Here is a 14,674-nt window from a genome sequence, read left to right on the forward strand (position 1 = left end):
CAACCACCTAGCACCTATTTTTTTTTCCCCTGTGAGGCATACATACCCTCACAAACAAAGTCACAGTTTTTTTTTTCCCCCTTGAAGACATACCTACACATAATCATGAACTGCCCTTCACTTTTTTTTTCCCTTTCAAGACACATCCTCACAAACTACACATCACTGTTTTTCTCCCCTTCAAGGCACATCACTTCAAATCCTGTCACCAGTTTTTCCCCTTCACTTCATACACACCCTCACAAACCACCCATTGTTTTCCCCCCTTGTTTCTCCCCTTCAAGGCACATTAACTCAAACCCCTTCAATAGCATCCAAACCACTCTTTCATTGTTTTCCCCTTTGTTTCTCCCCTTAAGGACACATTAACTCAAAACCTCAAAACTGATCACTAATTTTTCCTCTTCCCTTAACAAACCTCTCATTCATTAATTTTTCCCGTGTTTCTCCCTCCAAGGCACATTAATTCAAACGCTGTCACCAGTTTTTCCCCCTTCAATACATACACCCCCCTCACAAACCACTCCCCTGTCACTTGTTGGCTGTTGCAGGTGCTGGGCGTTTTGGCAAGGTGTACACAGCGGTGAACAACAACACTGGAGAGCTGATGGCCATGAAGGTGCTGCCGCTGCAACCCAATGACCACCGCTCCATCCGTCGTGTGGCAGATGAGTTCCACATCTTCGAGGGCATCAGTCACCCACACCTGGTCAAATGTTACGGCGTAGAGATACACAATGTGAGTGTGTTGTTTGTTGGGTGTGGTGGAGTGGAGAGCAGAAAGATGAGGAGAGTCTAGTGAGGAAGATGAGGTGTTTAGAAATACTGTTAAGATGAAAAGACTGTGTTTTGTGGTTGTCATGGTAAGCAGTGAAGAACAGATAGATGAGAAGAGGCTGGGAAGGGAGATGAGGTGTTTAGAAGTAACTGATGAAAAAGGAGTGTTTGTGCTTGCCATAATAAACAGTGAAGAACAGAGAGATGAGGAAAGTCTAGGGAGGGAGATAAGGTGTTTAGAACTTATTAGTAGATGAAAGAGGAGTGTGCTCAGTGCTTGTCATGGTAAAGAGGAGAATAGTAGAGAAAGGAGGCTTTTATTATTTGGCTTTCCATGTGAGGAAAGCTTGGAAGGGCAGGCTGGTGAGGTGTTGGAAGCACTGATAGGCAGGAATCTGTGTTGCTTTGGTTGTGTTGGGAGTGTTGGAGCTGCAGAGAAAGATGAACAGTTTTCTGATGTGGATGCTGCCTTGAGTAAAGACTATGGAGGTAGATGAGGCATTAGAGGTGCTGATAAATAGGAGTGTGTTGTCAAGGGAAACCTCCTCATGGGTGTGTGGTATCAGTACCTGTGATAAATGTGAATGGTAATGGTGCAGAGAGAATTACCCTTTTAATGTGTATCATTACTACCATATGTCATTGAAGACAGTAACAAGGAAGAACTGATGTAAGTGGACAGCTGTGACAATTATCCTTGTGTGGAGTACTTTTAATTATCTATTTATCTGTATACCAGGCAGGCAGTCCCATAAAGGTGCTCCATGCAAAGCACTGCACAGTCATGTAGACATCTCTCACCGTTAGCCACTGATAAAGTTAAATATGTATGTCACGTACAGTACAGATATTAAAGTCTGTCAGTGTGATCTGTTGCCAGGACTGCTTGACAGGATGTACTCACTGAAATGCCTTGCAGGGAGCTTACTTGAGTTTACTGTTAACAGTTATCAGAGAGAGAGAGAGAGAGAGAGAGAGAGAGAGAGAGAGAGAGAGAGAGAGAGAGAGAGAGAGAGAGAGAGAGAGAGAGAGAGAGAGAGAGCACAGTTCAGTGAAGGCTCACCTGTGGTCTGCCCCCCTCCCTCCATGTGCAGGATGAGATGGTGATGTTCATGGAATACTGTGACGAGGGGACCCTGGAGAGCCTGGCCACCAGCACGGAGACAGGGCTGCCGGAGGAGCTGGTGAGGAAGTACACCCGGCAGCTGCTGGAGGCTGTGCACGCCCTGCATGAGCGCGGCATTGTGCACCGTGACATTAAAGGTCAGGACGTGTGTGTGTGTGTGTGTGTGTGTGTGTGTGTGTGTGTGTGTGTGTGTGTACCTAGTTGTATTTACCTAGTTGTAGTTTTACAGGGCCTGGGCTTTATGCTCGTGTGGCCCCGTCTCCATATCTACACTTATCCAATCTTACTTTAAAAGTGTGCACACTCGTTGCAGACACTACTTCTTCATCTAAACTGTTCCACGTCTCAATACATCTCTGCGGGAAACTATATTTTTTAATATCTCTCAGACATCTTCCCTTTCTCAGCTTTTTACTATGCGATCTTGTGCTTCAGGTGTCATATTCTTCTCTCAGGATCAGTTTCTCATTATCCACTTGGTCCATTCCGTTGATCAATTTATAGACTTGTATCAGGTCTCCTCTCTCCCTTCTTTGTTCCAAGGTTGGTAGATCCATAGCCTTTAGTCTCTCCTCATATGTCATCCCTTCAAGTTCTGGGACCATTCTTGTAGCCATTTTTTGTAGCCTCTCCAATTTCCTTATGTGTTTCTTTTTATGAGGGGTCCACACTACTCCTGCATATTCCAATCTGGGTCTTATTATAGTATTTATCAATTTCTTCATCATTTCTTTGTCCATGTAGTGAAATGCTACTCCAATATTCCTCAGCAAATTATATGTTTCTCTAAAATTCTATCAATATGGCTTACTGGTTGATTGTTTTCTTCCATCGTCACTCCTAAGTCCTTTTCCTTTTTACTTTCTCCAGTTCTACTCCATCTCCCATCTTATAGATTCCCACAGGTCGTCTTTCACTCTTTCCCATTTCCATGACATGGCTTTTGTTCACATTGAATTCCATTTCCCACTTCTTACTCCATTCCCAGATCTTATTTAGGTCTTCTTGCAGTATTTCACAATCCTCCTTTTGCTTTATAACTCTGCACAGTTTCGTATCATCTGCAAACAGATTTATGTAGCTGTTCACTCCTTCTGGCATGTCGTTAATATAAATGAGGAAAAGTATTGGTGCCAATACTGACCCCTGTGGCACTCCGCTTTCTACTGCTCTCCACTTGGACTTTATATCTTTAACTACCGTCCTTATTTCTCTCCCCCTCAAATAATTTTCTATCCATCTCAATGTGCTTCCTTTTAAGTGTGTGTGTGTGTGTGTGTGTGTGTGTATGTGTGTTTCACTGTTTGATCTGCTGCAGTCTCTGACGAGACAGCCAGACGTCACCCTACGGAACGAGCTCAGAGCTCATTATTTCCGATCTTCGGATAGGCCTAAGACCAGGCACACACTGTGTGTGTGTGTGTGTGTGTGCGTGTGTGTGTGTGTGTGTGTGTGTGTGTGTGTGTGTGTGTGTGTGTGTGTGTGTGTGTGTGTGTGTGGCTTTAACTTCTTCCTTTGTGTCTGATGGTGATGATGATGATAATGTTCTTTGTCTTTTTCATCTTTTCTTTATTTTTCTCTTGTCCCTGTGCTTCTTGTTTTCCTTGTCTTCTTCTTCTTCTTCTTCTTCTTCTTCTTCTTCTTCTTCTTCTTCTTCTTCTTCTTCTTCTTCTTCTTCTTCTTCTTCTTCTTCTTCTTCTTCTTCTTCTTCTTCTTCTTCTTCTTCTTCTTCTTCTTCTTCTTCTTCTTCTTCTTCTTCTTCTTCTTCTTCTTCTTCTTCTTCTTCTTCTTCTTCTTCTTCTTCTTCTTCTTCTTCTTCTTCTTCTTCTTCTTCTTCTTCTTCTTCTTCTTCTTCTTCTTCTTCTTCTTCTTCTTCTTCTTCTTCTTCTTCTTCTTCTTCTTCTTCTTCTTCTTCTTCTTCTTCTTCTTCTTCTTCTTCTTCTTCTTCTTCTTCTTCTTCTTCTTCTTCTTCTTCTTCTTCTTCTTCTTCTTCTTCTTCTTCTTCTTCTTCTTCTTCTTCTTCTTCTTCTTCTTCTTCTTCTTCTTCTTCTTCTTCTTCTTCTTCTTCTTCTTCTTCTTCTTCTTCTTCTTCTTCTTCTTCTTCTTCTTCTTCTTCTTCTTCTTCTTCTTCTTCTTCTTCTTCTTCTTCTTCTTCTTCTTCTTCTTCTTCTTCTTCTTCTTCTTCTTCTTCTTCTTCTTCTTCTTCTTCTTCTTCTTCTTCTTCTTCTTCTTCTTCTTCTTCTTCTTCTTCTTCTTCTTCTTCTTCTTCTTCTTCTTCTTCTTCTTCTTCTTCTTCTTCTTCTTCTTCTTCTTCTTCTTCTTCTTCTTCTTCTTCTTCTTCTTCTTCTTCTTCTTCTTCTTCTTCTTCTTCTTCTTCTTCTTCTTCTTCTTCTTCTTCTTCTTCTTCTTCTTCTTCTTCTTCTTCTTCTTCTTCTTCTTCTTCTTCTTCTTCTTCTTCTTCTTCTTCTTCTTCTTCTTCTTCTTCTTCTTCTTCTTCTTCTTCTTCTTCTTCTTCTTCTTCTTCTTCTTCTTCTTCTTCTTCTTCTTCTTCTTCTTCTTCTTCCTCTTCTTCTTCTTCTTCTTCTTCTTCTTCTTCTTCTTCTTCTTCTTCTTCTTTTCTTCTTCTTCTTCTTCTTCTTCTTCTTCTTCTTCTTCTTCTTCTTCTTCTTCTTCTTCTTCTTCTTCTTCTTCTTCTTCTTCTTCTTCTTCTTCTTCTTCTTCTTCTTATATATTCTTCTATATATATATATATATATATATATATATATATATATATATATATATATATATATATATATATATATATATATATATACACACACAAGGGGATATTGTATCAAATATGCATTTATGCACAACAGTATCAACCCCTAATCTTTTGGTTGTATTGTATAATGGTAGTGAAGTGTTTGAATTTCAATCCTGAAACATGCACTTACTTGCACCTTGTGGTGTGTGTTCCTCTCTGTGTTGATGACGTCTTTGTTCCCATGGTGTCTGCTGCAGGAGCCAACATCTTCCTGACAGAGGAGGGAAACATGCTCAAGCTGGGAGACTTTGGGTGTGCGGTGCGGCTGCGGGGCCACCAGACGGAGGTGGGGGAGCTGGCCGGCATTGTGGGGACCCACGGTGAGCATGTTCAGGTGTAGGAATGTTCACAGGTGGAGAAGGAGTGGCTGGAAGTAATTGTAAAAATGAATGATTGAGATGCAGGAAGAAAATGAATTGTACTATTCATTGTGGGAGGAGGAACCTACTTGGAAACATAACCAATGCATCAGAAGTATACTGGTAAGAACCTTTCACATAGAAATATGGCTTACAAAGCAGGTTTCTTTCAGGAAAGAAGATAAATATAAAATGCATAAGAAAAGAATAGAGTTTCGTACAATCTTCATCACTTGATTCTGCAGTGGCCATTGTGTTAGTGTGAAGTGTGGAGCTGTGCTGTGTGAAGCTGCCAGACAACCACAGCTGTCACTCATTCCAGACACACTGATGACTGTCCCTCCTTTGTGTTGCAGCATACATGGCTCCCGAGATATTCCAGTCCAGCGAGGGCCACGGCAGGGCGGCTGACGTGTGGTCTGTGGGCTGTGTGGTGATAGAGATGGCTACGGGCAAGGTGAGCCTCACTGCACTGCTGTAGGGATATCAAGTTGTGTGTTTGCTATTCTGGCTTTACTTTTTATTATCTCCTCATTATTGTCTTTGAATTGCATGATATAATGTTATGTTCTTCCTGATGGGGCATGAGCAGCCAGCACATGTACAAATAAAGACAGCCTTCATATCACTGTCAGATGCCTACTGTGTTGTCTGATGAGGGTCATAAGTGTGCATGGCTGTAACTGCTTCTCACCACTACAAGGCATGTGGCTGCACTGTGTCTGGCTTCTGTGGGGTGATTGTCTGTACACACTAATACTAACCACCACTTGTATGTACTGCTCTCTGTCATCTCCCAAAACCTTCATTTACAGCAAAATCTGAAACATTGCACCTCACACCTCCAAGTACTTGCCGTGTGTATTAGTTTCTTTTGTAGCAGAAGTGAAAATAATGGCTGTGATTGAGTCTTTCGGTTGTGTGTGTCAGATTTACTGCCTTGTGTCAGCAGGGCCAGCTCAGTGACAGTGACCTCCAGTGACTGACAAGGAAAGCATCTCAATATATTTTTTCTATTTCGTGCTTTTCTCAGTATTAATTCTTCTGTCACAGTTAGTTTATCATCCTTTTACATTTTATTCCTTTCATTTTCATATATTTTTTGTCTTCATGTACATATTTTTCATTGCTTCTGTACATGTATTTCTCTTTTGCTGTAAGCCTCAAGTGCACCTTCTGCTGACTGTCCTGTCCCGTCTCCATCATTTGGCTTACTACCTTTGACATTTTATACTTCCCACTTTCTTTCTTTCTTATTTGCTCTGGTACATATTTCCGCAGTGATTCTTTATGTGCATATTTCCTAACAATACATATCTACTCCTCTTAATGACTGTCCCACCTTTATGATTCAGTTTATCATCCTTTGACATTTGAAACACTTAATTCTCTTGTATTTCTTAATTCTTGTACAGTTTTCCCAGCTTTTCCTTATATGTATTTCCCAGCTGATCCTTGTATACATTTCCCAGCTAGATTCTTGCATGCATTTTCCAGCTTTGTCTTGCATGCATTTTCCAGCTTTGTCTTGTATGCATTTCCCAGCTTTGTTTTGTATGCATTTCCCAGCTTTCCCTTGTACATATTTCCCAGCTGATCCTTGTATGCATTTCTCTTTGGGTGACAAGGCATAATTGGCCCTCAAACTGACCATCTTCTCCCCCGACAGCGACCATGGCCAGAGTATGACAGCAGCGTGCAGATCATGTTCCGAGTGGGTATGGGTCAGTCACCCACCATCCCTAGCCACCTATCCGAGGAGGGCCACGAGTTCCTAACCAGCTGTTTCATCCACGACCCCAAGAAGCGTGCCACCACTGCTCAGCTGTTGGACCACACTTTTGTCAAGGTGAGGGAAGGTACTGGTAGTCTCACCTTTATTTCCTCTTGCTATCTTCTTCTGATATTGTGTTTATCCCTTTCTCTCATGTTTTTTGTTTTTTTTTTTCTTTTTCTCTTGGCATTTTCTCTCTCTCTCTCTCTCTCTCTCTCTCTCTCTCTCTCTCTCTCTCTCTCTGTCATTTCAGGTTGTAGCTTTTCCATAAAAAGACAGTTAACCTCCAAAATTCTTAATGATGCAATGATGAAGTGTTGATGTGTGTCTATCAAGTCACCAATAAGTCATTGATGTGTGTGGTTTTTTCCCTTGAAGGTGGACACGGGAGAAGACTGTCCCTCGCTGCCGCTTTTCTCCCACCCGCCGTTTGTGCCTTACATGAAGCTGCTGTCCAACACGTGAGAGGAGAGGGTGACCGCTAGGGGAAGGTCGGGGTGGGTAGGTTAACAAAGCAACTTATTGCTGCGTGCAGTTATATTTTTTATAATGGAAGGATTGGAGTGTGTGTGTGTGTGTGTGTGTGTGTGTGTGTGTGTGTGTGTGTGTGTGTGTGTGTGTGTGTGTGTGTTTGTGTGTGCCCTTCTTGATGGGGAGTGTTTGTCCACTACACACAGAGATAATGGAGAGAAAACAAACTGCATTCAGTAGACAGCTTTTTAAGTATTTATTATGCCTTTTTATTATATTTAACCAGATTATTTGGTATATTAACAAGGGTTTGTGTAAATGCAATATATTAGTGCAAAGTGTGGCTGTCAGAGATGGTACAATGGTACTGCAAAGTACCACCACTAGCTCGAGGTTGTTCTGTAAGAGAGAGAGAGAGAGAGAGAGAGAGAATATGTATTTAACTAGATAAGTGAAACCACTAGGTAAATGAATTATAAAAGACATATTTTCGTAAAACTATTACTGCAGTTATTGAGGTGCCTTGTGTTATTTTGATGAGCAAGGAAACTGCTTGTAATGACATGCATTGCCTGAAGGCAGAGCAGGACGTGCTGACCTTCCACTCCAGAGCTGGCATGAAAGCATCTGGGATAAAGCTTTGCTCTTCAAGGAATCCTAAAATCAGCTGTCATCTGCTCTTTGTCGTAAGTTGTCAGTCCCTTTCTTTGATGCAGTTGTATTGGGAGTAATTAATTTTTTGCTGTCCAATACTTTCTTTTCCAAATTTAAGTTGAGCACAAGTTGAAGTCAGTAGTTGTGAAGATGCAAGTGTTCATTATTTCATTGTGTTGTTTTGATTTGATCGCTACATTTGTTCAAGAGTGATGAGAGCAGCAGTGCAGATGTTAGTTTTAAGGCTTCTCCTTATACAGAGCATGTGCTTGTGTCGTAATGTGTCGGGAAGAGTTATGTGTTGTTTGGGACAACTGTATTCATTGCTGTTGAAGATGAAAGATGAAAGTGGGAGTTGATCCATGATGTGGATAGATTGGCATGACTAGATAGATAAATTGGATTGTGATAGATGTAATTGTGAGTGTGTGTGTGTGTGTGTGTGCATACACATTTGCATATGTTTACACATGCATTTGTGGTTCCATGCAGTCATGTTTGCAGTTGTGTGTACTTTAGGACAAATGTTAACTCATCTAGCTAGCCAGCCTTGTCAGCTTTTGAGTAGTGTTGGTGTTCACAAAACTGTTAGCTTACGTCTCAGTGCAAGTTGTCATGACACTGCTGTTCAAACATTCTCATGTGCCATGACATCACTTTGGTTTAGGAGTTTACAGTTCATTGTTATACTTGTTGTGTAAATCTTACTTCTACATTTTGAATGATAACTGTTGAACAGTCACTACAGACATTCTCACACACATCAGCCAGGTCATGGAGTCAGACTAGTGTCCTGGTCCAGTTCACTTACATATAGAATGGTCTTGTAGTGTCCAGTGCCTAGCACATTTTGTCTTAACACAGAAATGCTGAACTTACTGTACATGTTCTTTACATATTACTCAGAGACTCCATTGTGTATTGTCATGTTTTGTGGGAGCTTTTCCATTGTTGTCAGGGAACAGACTTGCTCTTCCAGAAGTAGACTGAGAGTTGGCATAATAGGAAAGGAAAGGAATCAGTAGTGTGTAGCTATTGCTGATTCATCACCTTAAGAAGCAGTATTTCTAATTAGTTGAATTTTGAAAACCATCATAATAAGAAGTTGTTTCAAAGGACAAATCAGTGTTTGTGATAGCGTGGGACAACACAACACTCACAATGTAAGAGCTCAAATGCACGACGGTGTCATTTTTGGCAGGTGCCACGTACGGACGTGGTGCCCCGGGGGATGAGGCAGCTGACACCAGGCTAAAGATGCAGGTTCTCAGCTTGTAGTTTCCCACTGGCTAGTTGGCATGTTTCATATTTTGTACCTAGTTGACAAGTGCATGACTGCAGGGGTGGTATGTGTTAGTCTGGGGAAATAATAGAACACATCAGTATTGCTATCTCAAGTCATCAGCAATATTTATCTTTAAAAGATATGCTCTTGATATTTCTTCATCCATTTATTGATGAACAGCTAACTGTGGATGTTGAACTTTGTAGTGAATAAGATATCTGTGACATTTCAGTACCTAAGATATTACATTGTAAAACTAAAATGTAAAATGATAAATATAGTAATATGTATTGCTAGTAGCAAGTAAGATCAAAGAGAGAGTGCTCAAGTGTGTGTGTGTGTGTGTGTGTGTGTGTATTTACCTAGTTGTAGTTTTACAGGGCCTGGGTTTTATGCTCGTGTGGCCCCGTCTCCATATCTACACTTATCAAATTTTTCTTTAAAACTATGTACACTCTTTGCTGACACCATTTCCTCACTCAAACTGTTCCAAGTCTTAACACATGTTTGCGGAAAACTAAATTTTTGAACATCTCTCAGACATCTTCCCTTCCTCAGTTTCTTACTATGCGATCTTGTGCTTCTAATGTCATATTCTTCTCTCAGGATTAGTTTCTCATTATCCACTTGATCCATTCCGTTAATCAATTTATAAACTCATATCAGATCCCCTCTCTCTCTTCTCTGTTCCAGGGTTGGTAGATCCATAGCTTTTAGTCTCTCCTCATATGTCATCCCTTTAAATTCTGGAACCATTCTTGTAGCCATTTTTGTAGTCTCTCCAATTTCTTATGTGTTTCTTTTTATGGGGGTCCACACAACTCCTGCATATTCCAATCTAGGTCTTATTTTAGTACTTATCAATTTCTTCATCATTTCTTTGTCCATATAGTGAAATGCTAATCCAATATTCCTTAGCAAATTATACGTCTCTCTGAAAATTCTATCAATATGGCTTACCGGTTGATTGTTTTCTTCCATTGTCACTCCCAAGTCCTTTTCCTTTTTTACTTTTTCTAGTTCTACTCCATCTCCCATCTTATAGATTCCCACTGGTCGTCTTTCACTTTTTCCCATTTCCATGACATGGCTTTTGTCCACATTGAATTCCATCTCCCATTTTTACTCCATTTCCAGATCTTGTTTAAGTCTTCCTGTAGTATTTCACAATCCTCTTTTTGTTTAATGACTCTGCACAGTTTCGCATCGTCCATAAACAGATTTATGTAGCTGTTCACTCCCTCTGGCATGTCGTTTATATATGAGAAAAAGTATTGGTGCCAATACTGACCCCTGTGGCACTCCGCTGTCTACTGTTCTCCACTTGGACTTCATATCTTTAACTATCGTCCTTATTTCTCTCCCCTCAAGTAATTTTCATCCATCTCAATGTGCTTCCTTTTAAGCCACCCTTCTCCTCTAACTTCCATAGTAATCTTTCATGTGGCACTTTATCAAACGCCTTTTTTAAATCTAAATAAATACAGTCAATCCATCCTCTCTCTCTTGTACTTTATCAACTATTCTAGAGTAGAAACTCAATAAATTTGTTACACATGACCGACCTTTTCTAAAACCAAATTGGCTATTTGATAATAATTTGTTGTCTTCAAGGAACTCGATCCATTGTTTCTTTATTATTCTTTCACACATCTTGCATATTACACTAGTTAGTGATACCGGTCTGTAATTTAAAGGTTCTTCCTTCCTTCCGCTCTTATATATGGGAACCACCTCAGCTCTTTTCCACTCCACTGGTACTGTTCCATTTTCTATTGAGCATTTTATGATGTATATAGGACTTGCTAGTTCTTCCCTACATTCTTTCAGTATTCTGCCTGAGACTTCATCCGGTCCCATTGCCTTTTCCTCATCCAGTTCCGTCATCAACTTTTTATTTCAAGCTTGGTTACTTTAATCTCTTTCATATGGACAGTCTCTCTATTACCCTGTGGTCTTTCAAATTTGGATTCCTTAGTAAAGACCTCCTGTAATTTACTATTTAACAGTTCTGCCATACTTTTTGGGTCTTCCACCATTCCGTTCTCTCCTTTTAACCTTTCTATTGTTTCTCTGTCTTATTTGTGTGTGTGTGTGCACTAGAAGCTGAATGTGAAGACTTATGTAAAAGTGATCAGGTGAGCTTCGTGCTACTTGACAAACACATGAAACAGTAATATGGTATAGGAATAATTATGATAAGCAACTGTATCTACTTTTTACTCCAGGGAATTTTATATCATATAACCATAAGTATGTAAGAGGCAGGTATGGTAGTATTAGATGGTTGTGCATCCACAGAGCCTCAGCAGCTCTGTCTGTGTACAGTCAGCAAGGAAATGGTACAGTGTGACTGCTCAGCCAGTCACTTGTCTGTCAGACTTGTTGTGGACACACTTGTTACTATATGCATCATGGCAATTGTGTTTGCACCTCAGCCTGTCACTATTCAAGGCATTTCTTTTCTGACTGTACCCATGATATTCCCTTGAGCCGTCCCTCGGAGGAGTGGTGCACCGCCATGGTCCACGGATGCCTTGACTTGTGTGCTCAGCCAGAGTGACTCCACCCGGCTTGTGGTGTGGCCCAGGCTGCTGCTCACTGGTGGTAACAGGATGGCCCACAGTAGGCGATGGAGGCTGGACTCTTATGCCATTCACTTTCCTTACAAATAGGTCAATCCAAATATATTTTATTACCTGTTATACTTGACAGTGCAGCTGTTGAAGGGGCTTTTGTATTATGGCAAGTTGCAGCACATACTGCTCAGGAGGCAGCTTGTGTGATTCCAGGAGTGGTGGCGGCAAGTGATGCGGAGACAGGATAAGAAGCATGGGATGTTGTAATCACATGATTATTCTCAGCTGACCATTTTAAGTGACATTGTTTTAACTAGAGGTGCAATTATTTGTGGTTCACTGTTGTATGATATTGTGCACTTGTTTACAAGGCTTTCCATTCTAGAGGGTGCATTCAGACCAAACTTTTGTCAGAACTCCCAGTCTGGCAACTTTGTCTGAGTACATCTTTTAGGCTGAGGTGCCTCAAGTGTTGCACCTTCTCTGACTATAAAGGTTTTGTAGTAATAGCTCATTCTCATTCTTTAATACTTTTATTTCTTATTGTATTTGTGCTTCTTTATCTTTACCAACTTTTAGCATTACTTAAGTTTTATTCATGCACTGATCACACGTCTTACTTCTAGAACTTGCAAACTCTTGGGTGATTGTATCCAAAGTATAGCATATGATTTGTTGATCTGTCTGTCTCGGATGCCTTGCTCGCTGCAGGCGTGCTCCTCAAGGTGATGGCCAAGGCAGGAGAACCTCCATCTCTCCTTGTCTAAGCACAGTCTCATTTTTCATGTGCACTTTTACTCTATCATATTTTACAAGTGGGCTTTTCCTCTTTACTACTACACAAATTTGTGGCTTCAAAATATGATATGCATTGCTTTAGATGCCATGATCATCAGTGAAATTGTGAAGTGTGAAATGAATGAAAGGTTCAGTTTTGAGACATTCAGTTTTATTGGTATGATGAAGGGAAGGTCTGACTGAGGTAACCAAGATTGTGTAGCTTTGCTAGGGTTAGGAAAGAGCACCACCCCTCTCACCAACAGACATTTGTAAGCCAGGATTGAACCGGCCCAACAGTGTAGTGACAGAAAACCTCAGGCCAGACTAGGTTGACACGTTGAAATGTTTGTGCACTGAATTATACGTGTATTTAGTAATTTTAGTAACTGAGTAGTTGTAGCTCTTAAGTTGTAAATATGTATTCATGTGATAAGATCATATAATTTTCATAGAGAATTATAGAAAGCAATGTGGAGTATTGTTGCAGAATAACTGAAAATTCTCCAACCTTTAGAATTTTTTTTTTTTTTTTTTTTTGTAAATTAAGTTTCTCAAAATTTTCTATTCTGAATATGAGATGTGTTGTGAATGGTTCTTTAAGATCACAACTTGTATCAGTGAAAGAAGCAGTCTTAACTCACAGGACAACTGCTGTGGAGGCCATGCTTGTGATGCAGTCCAATGCTGTTCACTTTTCTTGAATGAATATTAAGAATTTGTTTTTGTGGACTTAAAGTTGACATCATTGAATTGATACAGGCAGTGGTTGCTGGTGAGACTGGCAGTGCCTGTGGCTCGTTAATCAGCTGGTGAAATGACGCATTAGAAGCGTGTCACAGCATGACCTCCATTGTTGTACCACATGTCTGTTATTCTGCCCAACTCTGTTCATCACCGAGGTGTTGAGCCTCCTGCTGCTCCGAGCCCGTCAAGTGTCAGGACAAGGCCGTGTTGGTGTTATTCTCGCCCTGTGAAGGTGCTGTATTTCTGTGATGGAGAGTGACACTGTGGAATGTGAGCTTACTGTAGCAGCATAATATTGGCATCAAAATATTATACTATGGAGAAAATATTTCTTTTAACCTGCTTGTGTTTCACATAAGATATTCTGTATATTTAAGTTTCATCATGAAATATCCTGTTTTTCTCCAGCTATTCAACAGTCAGGTATTTCAGGTTTCAACAGCTTGATTCCATGATTTCCCACTTACTATGTGGATTTTAAGGTTTATGAAGTAGTATGTCATCCTTCTGTGAATCTAACAAAAGCCTTCTCTCTTATTCCTGCTGAGATTTATAGGAGTTCAGATAGAATAAAGAGGTTTGTCAAAATGTGATATAACAAAATGAGCAAGTTATCCAAACAGAACATAGACCACTAGCAGTACATAGCAGGGCACCAGAGATTGCTGATGTTCTGTTTGAGTATATTGTAATGCAGGCAACCACAGCAGCCTTCTGTAATGTTCCTAAAGGGACCTTTACATAGTCAAATGATTTGTCAAACACTTGTTTGAAGTGATGTTTGAACGTGTATGAGGGATATTTGGTTGTCAAACACATTGGTCACACAGTTTGACAACCAAATACCCCGTGCACACGTTCAAACCACTTCAAACAAGTGTTGTCAAACCGTTTGACTATGTAAAGGCCCCTTAAGACTTGATATCCTTCTTGTGTGTGTTGATTAATAGTTTGTTCACTGGTAGGGAGGAACCTTGCCACAAATTCACACCTTTTTTCAAAAAAATGTGCACCACTGACATTGTATTCCTGCCAAAGCATTTTTTTTTTTATTTGTGAGGTATAAATGATTTGTATTTGTTTTAGACTGTGTTCTCCCAGTGGTATGGGGGGGGAGTGTTGCTTGGCCTCACACTTTGTGCCTGGCTTAGAGGAATACGAGGAAGTGTGTGTCCATATTCCTACACATCACAAGGACAGCTAGAAGAGGCAGAACCAGTGCACTAGGAATGGACCATCTCTTCTCTGTATTCTTATTCCAGCAGTGTGACTAGATAATTAACTTGAATGATTCTGCAAATACACAAGACCTTTGG

General features: G+C 40.5%; 1 protein-coding gene across 3 annotated transcripts in view; it reads left to right on the forward strand.

The window, feature by feature from the left end:
• The window catches only part of LOC123505862 (mitogen-activated protein kinase kinase kinase 4-like), a 47,804-nt gene extending 37,999 nt beyond the window's left edge, over window positions 1–9,805 (forward strand). For all 3 annotated transcript variants that reach the window (XM_045257667.1, XM_045257668.1, XM_045257669.1), the window contains 6 exons: window positions 552–739; window positions 1,872–2,040; window positions 4,910–5,032; window positions 5,428–5,528; window positions 6,741–6,920; window positions 7,224–9,805. In XM_045257667.1, the coding sequence (XP_045113602.1) occupies window positions 552–739; window positions 1,872–2,040; window positions 4,910–5,032; window positions 5,428–5,528; window positions 6,741–6,920; window positions 7,224–7,310 (848 nt within the window). In that variant the 3' untranslated portion in view covers window positions 7,311–9,805. The remainder of the gene's footprint in view (window positions 1–551; window positions 740–1,871; window positions 2,041–4,909; window positions 5,033–5,427; window positions 5,529–6,740; window positions 6,921–7,223) is intronic.
• Window positions 9,806–14,674: the final 4,869 nt, after the last annotated feature.

The sequence above is a fragment of the Portunus trituberculatus genome, chromosome 18 (genome assembly GCF_017591435.1).
Source record: "Portunus trituberculatus isolate SZX2019 chromosome 18, ASM1759143v1, whole genome shotgun sequence".
In the NCBI taxonomy this organism is placed as follows: domain Eukaryota; kingdom Metazoa; phylum Arthropoda; class Malacostraca; order Decapoda; family Portunidae; genus Portunus; species Portunus trituberculatus.